General features: G+C 45.9%; 1 protein-coding gene across 1 annotated transcript; it reads right to left on the bottom strand.

Annotated features, from left to right (window-relative positions):
* Positions 1–209: 209 nt before the first annotated feature.
* Positions 210–9,205, bottom strand: RGS16 (regulator of G protein signaling 16). The gene is made up of 5 exons (XM_060232448.1): positions 9,074–9,205; positions 4,756–4,848; positions 3,873–3,934; positions 2,525–2,691; positions 210–1,286 (listed from the first exon to the last, which is right to left on the bottom strand). The coding sequence occupies exons 1-5, from the start codon at positions 9,115–9,117 to the stop codon at positions 1,086–1,088; spliced, it is 567 nt and encodes a 188-aa protein (XP_060088431.1). The 5' UTR covers positions 9,118–9,205; the 3' UTR covers positions 210–1,085.
* Positions 9,206–9,754: the final 549 nt, after the last annotated feature.

Raw genomic sequence — 9,754 nt, 5'->3', positions numbered from 1 at the left:
TTAGTGGCCTGTGGCAAGCCCAGTTATCCTCTCTCGCTGTTGACCTTTCTGTCTGTATGCTGCTTGTCATCATGTTACCTAAGGAGTAGCAGAAACTCCCAAGCGCAACCCTTGGCTGATGGCGGCAGTGATTCACCTGAAAAAAATCTGCTTCTAAAGTGCTGTGCTCACTGAATGCCCTGGCGGAATAAATAGCAATAACAGTAACAATAAATAAATAAATAAACAATTAATTTAAAAATGTGTGTGGGGGTAACATGTAAAGTTATGATCGCATGTAAAGTTCATAAGAGGCACTATATATACAAAAATTATATGCACCTTCTGCAGATCAAAAACGCACCTTCTGCAGACATTCGTGGAAGGAAGCTTTTGCCCACTTTCATGCACGGGGCAGAGGACAAGATCTATGGATGCAGCTGGAACTAAGCAGAGGCAGAATTTATCTGAGTACAAATGCAAAGCAATGTCTACAACAGCTAGGGATACTAAGCCTTGCAATCCATATTTGAGACAGGTTGGTGCACCTTCATGCAGAGGGCTGAGGTTTCTGGAGCTGTCTGGGCAGGGTGGGGATTTGAAAGCTCTTGTGCAGCGTTATATACAGGCTGCTGTCTGTATTTATCAGCAAGGCAGAGGAAGGCTTCTAAGAGCAGACAGCAGCTTTTTGCTGGTGCATGTAAATGGATGCACGGACACATAATGGTCATCAGCAAGTGGCGGACAGTTTTAAGAGAGGACTTCAACCTTCCCAGTTACTTGTCACTCGATTCCCACTTCCGCCTCAGTTTTCCTTCTCTTCCCTGAACAGCAAGTTCCTCCTTGCACAATTTTCTCCAGAGTGTTTTTCAAACACAAACTCCTGGTTTCTTATCACATAAGGAGGGTCTTCCCTTTTCTTCATATGAACTTCTGGGCATATGGAAGCATTTGAGCCATCGGGCATTCTGGCAAGGATAAAAGCCCAGCCAAAACTCCGCTGCTCAAAAGCTCTTAGCACCTCCCCTCTTGGGCTCCTGCCTCTTCTTTTCCATTCTAGGTCTCTGTTCCCTCAACACAGTTTCTTGCAGTGACAACAGGCTGACTCAAGTGTGGGTGGGCTTGCCCGTTCTGTGGCTCGTTGCTTGTTCTACCAGGTCTCGATAGTAGGCAGATTTTAAAAATCGGGGATAGGAGTCCTTCTCCATCAAGGTGTAGGTTTTGGCTTGGGCTTCCTCGAAGCAAGCGGGATTGACAACTGTGAGGTTCTTTCTGGTTGCCTCTCTGGTTTCATGGTCAAGATTTACCTGTAAAGAAAGGACAGCACATTCTGATTATTGTGCATTCCTTAACATTGTGCATGAATCTGAAGAGATGAACTACTCAAAATACTAGGTAAAATCAGGGAGAATGCAAATAAAGTTCCTGTTCTTAACCAGAAGTTCTATTTAGAAGAACTTCACGATTCAAAGGTTAGCGAATAGAAGATTCAGACAACAGAGCTTCCTTTCTACTAGTTACAATGTACAATTCCAAAGGAAATCACTTTCTTGCTTCATTTCTTCCTAGTTGCAAAATGACTAATGATGCTACGGCTAATTAGTTTTATGAGCACATTATAATTTGTCATTTGTATGAGCGGGCTGCTGTGAGCATTCTTTCTAGATGAGGCGCTCAGTCGCGCAAGCCACAGAGGTACACAAGATCCCTGCATACACAAGAGTGTGGGGGGACGATGTTGCTTGAAAATGCTTTGCCATGCCACCTCTGTGCTCACCCCTCACTTATTGCTGCTACTACCCCAACCCAGGAGCCATAGGAGACAACCCTCACTTACTTCTCCATTGCCGCAGCTCTCTTTATGAAGAACAAGGCCCTATATGGCTTCTAGAACTCTGACAAGATCATTTCTTCTTGCAAGAGTTGAGCCACCATTCTGGTTACCTTGGCAACTGCCAACTCAAAATGGCTTCCAAAGTCTGGTGTGAAGAAGAAATCTTGTGAGAGTTCCAGAACAGACATGCTGCTTTTAAAGTGGCCCAGGGAAATGAAGAGAGGAAAACTGTATCCTCTGGCTCCTAGAGGGCTACAATTCCCACATTTGGGAGGTGAACAAGCAGGCCCCTCTTGCCACCTGGTTTTATATACACTTGTGTGGAACATTCAATCATAGCTGGGACATAGGTTAGAATGCCTGTAGCACACATTTAGAATGGGTCACAGGTACAGCAGATAGAAATTGAAACTTCAGTGGTAGTACCACCAAATATCAATGCTAGGGAATAACAGGAGAGAACTTGGCCTTACAGCTTGCATGCAGGTGTTCTGGGGCATCTAGTTACTATGTGAAACAGATTTCTGGCCTAGATGAGCCAGTGGTCTGATCCAACATGGTTGTTCTCATGTTATGATCAGGTGGATTTCCCATTCTTGAGGCAGTAAAGGAGGTGGGGAGAAAGCTCCATGAGAACATACCTGTGTTAGCTAAAACACAATACATTTAGTTGCAGCAGCAAAGAGTTCATTCAGGAGACCTTTTACTCACCTCTCTGGGGGCCTCATTCTGAACATATTCCTCAAAGATCCTATTGGCTCTTGAAACCAGTTTTGTTTTTGAGCGGGTTTTCTTGTACTCCTCACAGGCTAGCCAAAACTCCAGATTTTCTTCGCTAAATTCTGTTTTAAGGAAGCCTTGGAATGCTGCCATCCCATCTGTGAACAGAGAACAGAGAATATTTAGTTTAGCAGTGAATGTGAGAAAAACAGTGGAAGGCTGATTTTGTTCCAAGGAAAAGTACCAACAATATGATCCTTAGCAGATTTATCACTTTCTAAGGCCATTGAGTGTAATGGATTTAAAGAATGTAACTCTGTGTAGGACTGCACTTTATGATGTTTATCACTTATAGGAAAAAATGGAAACAATATCAAAGCCTCATATTAACAACATCAAAACATGCAAAAACATCTTTCAGGAGTGTAAAATATTTTACAGATCGACTCAAGCCAACAACTGTAGGACACAAACTGATGAGTAGATGTCTCTAAGGCAGAAACTGTTTAAACCAGGGCGTGTTTTTTTGTTTTGTTTTTTAGCAGGAACTCACATGAACACAGTTCTGGCTGGCTTGCTGTCGGGGATGTGACCTAATATACAAATAGATTCCTGCTGGGCTTTTTTTAACAAAAAGTCCTGCGCGAAACAATGGTGACATAAGGGGGTGTGGCCTAATATGCAAATGAGCTCCTGCTGGGCCTTTTCTCCAAAAACAGTGCTGGTTTAAACCATAGCAAAGGTCTTTCTCTGGGATTACGTGGTTTAAAGTAACACACTGTCCCATTTGTGACTGATCTGACCTATTTATTAGTGACTAGAGCAGATTTGGGACGCTGAAGGTGGTGTCACACAGAAGGAAAGACAGTTCGCCAAGATAAAGAGGGTGGAAATCCTGAAGGACTTCACAACAGACAAGGCATGCATCTCCTAAACAGTGGTTTTGTAAGACTGTGCTCTGGCATGTCTGGGAAAATTCTCTGCTCTTTTTGGGCCACTGTGGAGTATGGAAACATGACTGGTTGGTTGAGAGCTAAAATGAGGAGAGCGGCATGAATCAGCTGGACAAGTCTGATCTTGTCAGCACTCATAAGCTAAGCAAGGTTGACCAATCAGTATTTGGATGGGAGACCACTGAGGAAGACTGGGCTTGCTATGCAGAAGAAACAGTGGCAAACAACCTCTGCTCCTCTCTTGCCTTGAAAACCCCTTGAGGGGTTGGCTAAAGGCAGTTGTGACTTGACAGCACTTTATTATTAAGATGAAGGGGTTTAGATGTAGACTTGTAAGTATTTTTTTCCTACTAGAACATTATGCACTACAAGAAATTCATACTCACTTTTACTTTTCAATAAATGTTCAAAAGATTCCTTCCATCCAAGCACTTCTTCCAAGGCATATCTGAAGAACACAAAAGAAATTTGCTGGGTGACTAGAAAGCTTCATAAGCAAAGTAATTTGGGGGTGAGGAGGAGTAAACGGGGAAAGTCCAAAAATCATGAACTGATACATGACCTATTAGACTATCAACTAAACAGGTGAAAGATACTGCTTAGAATCTCACTACTCCCATCCAATTGGGGTAACTTTTCCTTTCTAATTTGTGCAGGTGAGATCAGGGTTGAAGAGCAGTCACATCACAATCACTATTTTTCTGTTGCAACTGATCTGAATACTTAGTCGTGACTCCTTAGGAACCAATATGGTGCAGAGATCCATCAGTGGCTATTACCACAAGGTATAGATGGAACACTGTGTCTGGGGCAGTGATGGTCTGTATTCTTGCTTCCTGGAGGGCAACAGAACTTCTGGAGTTCTGGCCCTGCTAGTGGACTCCCTTTATGGCACCTTGTTTTTGGCCACTGTGTGACCAGTGTTCCCTCTAAGCTGAGTTAGTGTGAGCTAGCTCACATACTTTTAGCCTCCTGCTCAAACATTTTTGTCTTAGCCCAGGAAGGATGACCCCAGAGCATGCTAATTTATGCAGTAGCTTACAACTTTAAATGCCAGTACCTCACAAAGTAGAATTTTTGCTCACAAGACTCTGCAACTTAGAGGGAACATTGTGTGTGACACAGGGTGTTGGCCTGATTCAACATGGCTTCTCTTATGTTCTAATAGTTCTCATGTCTTACTCTATTTTTTCTAGCCCTCCCTCTTGTAGCTAGATGCTCTCTGTGTAACAAATACAGCATTCAGGGCTGGCATAATGCCTTGCTTACCTCTGTTTCGTGCTGTGGCTCCAATTCCCAACCTTATGTCCCAGTTCCGGTTTATGAAGCAGGATCCCTAAACGGGTTTTGAACTCCTTGGCTCTGAAACACAGGAAAAGAGTAGCAGAATGTCAATACCAAAAGGGGGAAGTACAACATTTTCACGGCAGACTTTACAGGGTGGTTTGCCATTGCCTTCCCCAGTCATCTACACTTCCCCCCCAGCAAGCTGGGTACTCATTTTACCAATCTCGGAAGGATGGAAGGCTGAGTCAACCTCAAGCCGGCTACCTGAACCCAGCTTCCACCAGGATTGAACTCAGGTCATGAGCAGAGCTTAGGACTGCAGTACTGCAGCTTTACCACTCTGCGCCATGAGGCTCCTCTATGCAGCATTGATCAAACACATTTTTATTTCATTAATCAAACACATGTTTATTTCTGAACTGGCTAACAGCATATTACTATTTTGAGAATCTGGCTGTATCCCTTTGATTGATAAATCACTGGCTTACTTCATCCTCCACAATTCTGATCCCTTGGCCACTGTTCCTCAGGACTTGTGGGAAAATATATTGTTACAGAGCATCTGTCAAAGTGGGTGGCCCAACCAACTCAAATTGCTCCGTTTCCTGAGTTTGAAAAGCTTGCATTTTGGTACACATCTTTTGCTGCTTTCTGTACTTGGCCATTTCATTTTTGAAATCTGAAATTCTAATTTTTTAAATAGAAGCAGGTCAGTTTTTTTTTTTTAAATTATTCAATACATTTGCACTGTGGCATCAGCTCTTCAGATACCAACAGCTCCCAAAGAACGCAAAGCTGTGCATCTGTTAACTGCTTCTATTTAAGAGGCCAGTTTCTCCCCCCCCCCCCTTGGAGCATCTGGCATCCCCCTGTGTTCTTCCTCCTCTGTGATGTCTCACTCCAAGTTTGTTCTGCGTGGTTCTCCCACTCGTTGATGAGCTGTCTCATCTGTAACTGTTTTTGTTGTTGACAAGTGTGCAAAAAACTGAGAAAGAAGGGTAGTAGAGCGCAATAGTTGCTGCAGACTCTCCAAATCATCGCCCCTTTCCCAAACTAACACAGGCCACTGGAAAACATTCCCAACAGACCAGGCAGATACAACTCTTGACTACTGAAAGCCTGGAGTAGGCATGGCCTAGGGCCAAACTTGCTTAACGTAAGAGCCACATAAAATAAATGTCAGATGTTTGAGGGAGGGAGGTTAGGTGGGGAGGGAGGGAGAGAGGGATTTAACTTTAAATGCATTCTCCAAGTCAGCCAACAGGGTGGTGGGGGCTTCAAGAGCCACACAATATGTGTGAAAAAGCCACGTGTGGCTTCTGAGCCACAGTTTGGCCACCCCTGGCCTAGGGGGTAAGATCTTGTCTCAGATGCATAACCTGTGGCGCATTATCTTCCAAGTCCCATTCCATCCTTTTCCAAAAGTCCCTGAAGCAAGAAGTGGTAGTAGCTCCTTCGTTGTTTAAAAATTATGAGGTTGGGAAAGGAACAGGTCTTGGCAGAAGTGACTGCACCAAGCTCTTTTCATGCCTTCCCTTGTGAATGTTCACAAGTTGCAACGTCGCTTTATCTTACTGCCATCAGTGTTTATGGCTCAATGTGGCACAAGCAAAACAAAGGAGGAGGTCTCTGTCCTAAGGAGCTTGCACTCAGAATAGCTCACTGCCATGCATTCTGGGGGGTATCTAATAAAATACCTCACACAGCCATCAGGTGTAGTGGTTAAGGAAGCCATTCTTAACTGGAGTCTCTATAGTCCTCTCCCTAGATGTATCTTTAGAACTTTTTTGAAACTCACAGGGGGGCATCTGAGATTTCCTCCATCATGGCTTCTGACAGCCCACAAAGGAGAGCTGTTTTAGACTTCCCAGCTCCCACATTTTCCCAACCTGCTCTTAAAAAAAATCAAATGCACCAAACCGTAATTAAACAGGTGTCAGCCACTGGACACATGGGTCTCATTGAATGTATGCTTGTATAGCTTACAAACCAAAACATACTTAAATTGCCTTGTTTCAAGTACTGTTCCTATGCACCCTGGCTGTTTAGCTGTAGACTGGAGGGCGTTCAATGATAATGCGGCATACACAATAGGTAGCAGATCAGAGGTTTGGAACCACTGGGCTGGAGTGTTTGCCTGGCACTGGAAAAAGCCAGATTCAAATCTAGGTTCAAATCCCCTACTGTCATGAAAAAAATAAAACATTCTCTCAGCCTAATCTACCTCACAGAATTGCTGTGAAGTTAAAAATGGGAGGTGGGGGGGGGGGGGAGAGAACAGGAACCATATGTCCTGCCCTGAACACCTTATGGAAAGAGCAGGCTAAATAAACTCTACATCCTGAAACAATGCTATTAAGCTTGCTTAAACTATTCTATCTTGTCACCCATCACGCTGGGGTGAAACAGACTGTCATTCCCTCAGGACACTAGTAGGATCGCCAGCAGGTCTGGAGGTCAAAGACAGTGCAGTGGCAGGCAATGCCAAACCACCTCTGTACATCTCTTGCCTTGAAAACCCTACAGGGTCACAAGTTGGCTGTGACTTGACTGCACTTCACACACACACACTTTCCAGCTTTAATTACCCACTTCCACAGTTTCGAACTCTATAAAAGGGACGGGACTTTTTTCTTCAGGTTCACCGGCTACCTTGCTTTAGTTATGTGACTGACTTATATTCCACTATAGCATGGGTGATCAAACTGTGGCTCTTCCACATATACTGTGTGGCTCTCCAAGCCCCCACTGCCCCATCCATCAGCTTGGAGAAGGCATTTATCTCATCACTTCTCCAAGCCAAGCCAGCCAACAGCTTGGAAAATGAATTCAAAGTTAAAGTTGCTTTCTTTCCACCTCTTCCTTCCCCTATCTATTTGCCCCCCTCCCTCTCTTCATGTCTCAAACATCTGCCGTTCATGTCTCGTGGCTCTCAGACATTTGAAATTTGTCCTATGTGACCAATGTTCCCCCTAAGCTGCAGAGTCTTGTGAGCAAAAATGCTACTTTGTGAGCTACTGGTATTAAAACTGTGAGCTACTGTATAAATTATTGTGCTCTGGGGATCATTTTTCCTGTTGTTAAGACAAAAATGTGTGAGCTGAAGGCTAAAAATCTGTGAGCTAGCTCACACTAACTCAGCTTAGAGGGAACACTGTATATGAGACTCTTATGTTAAGCAAGTTTGGCCACCCCATCACTATATAAATACACCAAAACCGAAAGCCTCCCCTTAAATTTCCCTTCCTCCCCAATCTTCCCTGGCCCAGTTTTTTCCTCCGCGACCCGCTGGGGACTTTTTTTTTTGCAAGCTCTTCAGGTTGGCTTTTGCGCCAGCCGCTTGCCGCGGTGCTTCTGCAGCCGCCCACTGGAGCCTCCCTGCTTGGCGCATCACTGCGACAGTTCGGTGGAGGCTGGCCGGCACGCGCGCCGCTTTCTATTCTTAGCTCGCCGCCAGCCAGGTTAGCGCCCCAACGGGCGCGCGCACTCCCTGCTTGCAAAGGCGACTGGTATAACTGCAATGCAAAAAAAGGAACCCAACTCTGTCCGCTTCTCCACCCCACCCCTTTCGTTATACCCAAACAAAAGCGATCCTCGAGAGTCGAAGCAGGTATCAAACACCTTTCTAACGCAACAAGCATTAATGCATCTCTCTAATGCAACCGATCCTCCCTGTGAGCGTTTGGTGGCATATCGAGCAACTATCACGCATTCACGTCCTGGATGTTTGCGGAACATTTAGCGGGCACATCGTTACCTAGGCCGAGTTTACTCCATTCCGAGCACCCTTGAGAATAAATGGACAAGGAGGAGAAACTCGATGCAGGGCTGCCCTGCAAGGGGTACTATTTTCGCAACTGCGGCAAAGAAAATTCCGACTGGGTTTTGTGAGAAAGGAACGGAAAAATCCATGCAGATTTTAATCTTTTTTCCCCGAAGATTGTTTTGATAGATCTAGGATTGCGTCCCTCGATCACCTGAGGCTTTCCTGCTAAATTTGAAAACACAGATCCAAAAGCTGCATTTTACACATATTCTGCGTTAATTGCTACGGCAGTAACCTTTCAGCGTGGGTAACGCAGCAGTCAACTTTCTTCCTCGCTCGCTCTCAGATCTTGTTCGCAAAAAAACCCCACAACCCAGCCAGTCTTTCAAACGATGTTATCCGAATGTGTGCTGCCACGGGACACACACCCCTTACAAGCCTCAGGGCACGGCCAAGTCCCAAACGTGCCTCCTTCCCCGCACAAGCCGCTGCTCGCTCAAAGCCCCCGGATTCCCGACCCCCCCCCCCCCTTACCTTTCCAAGCAGCTGGCGGGAAGTCCAGATAAACCCCGACACATGTTGAGCTCGCAGGTGGGCGGCGTGGTGCAAACGGTGTGAGCGGCTGCCTCCTTCCCGGGCAATGCCGATTAAACTCCCGCAAACCTTTCTCGCGCTCTCGCCGGCTGTGCTTTATGAAGCGCGGGTTGGGGAGCGGCGCTTTTATAGCCTGCAGGGAGTGGGCGGGGACGCAGGCGCGGATGAATGAAGCGCGTCCGGCTCGTTGCCTCGAGGAGACGCCGGGAAGAGGAGCCGGGGTCGCGCCTGGGTTGGCTCGGGGCGCTGTCGCCCTGTCGCGTCACGGTTCCCAGACAGGCTGACCCACCGTCGCCCTCTTCCAAGCTGGGAGCGACGGCCCTGGCACCGTTGAGGACAAGGGTGGCCAAACTTGCTTAATGGACAATGCGGGAGTCAAGTGGCACCTTTTAAGACCAACCGATTTTTATTTAGAACGTAAGCTTTCGTGTGCTCTTAAGCACGCTTCATCAGACGAGGAATCCAGCACAGCGAGCAAAGCCATACAGAGCTGAGCAGAGCCATACAACTTGCTTAATGTAAGAGCCGCGTAGAATAAACGTCAGATGTTTGAGAGCCGCGAGACAGGAACGAAGGCAAATAGATGGGGGCAATGTATGTTCTCTCTAAGCTGAGTTTAGT

This window comes from Heteronotia binoei, chromosome 2, assembly GCF_032191835.1.
Source record: "Heteronotia binoei isolate CCM8104 ecotype False Entrance Well chromosome 2, APGP_CSIRO_Hbin_v1, whole genome shotgun sequence".
NCBI lineage: Eukaryota > Metazoa > Chordata > Lepidosauria > Squamata > Gekkonidae > Heteronotia > Heteronotia binoei.
The sequence above is the reverse complement of the archived record's forward strand: the minus strand, read 5'-3'. Positions and strand labels throughout refer to the sequence as shown.

Bases quoted from the DNA above. Each gene is read 5' to 3' on its own strand.
- RGS16 (XM_060232448.1), bottom strand. From the start codon at position 9,117: ATGTGTCGGGGTTTATCTGGACTTCCCGCCAGCTGCTTGGAAAG. The intron at 4,849-9,073 runs GTAAGGGGGGGG...CCTGTGTTTCAG, and splicing joins CCCGCCAGCTGCTTGGAAAG to AGCCAAGGAGTTCAAAACCC. The intron at 2,692-3,872 runs GTGAGTATGAAT...CTCTGTTCACAG, and splicing joins ACATTTATTGAAAAGTAAAA to ATGGGATGGCAGCATTCCAA.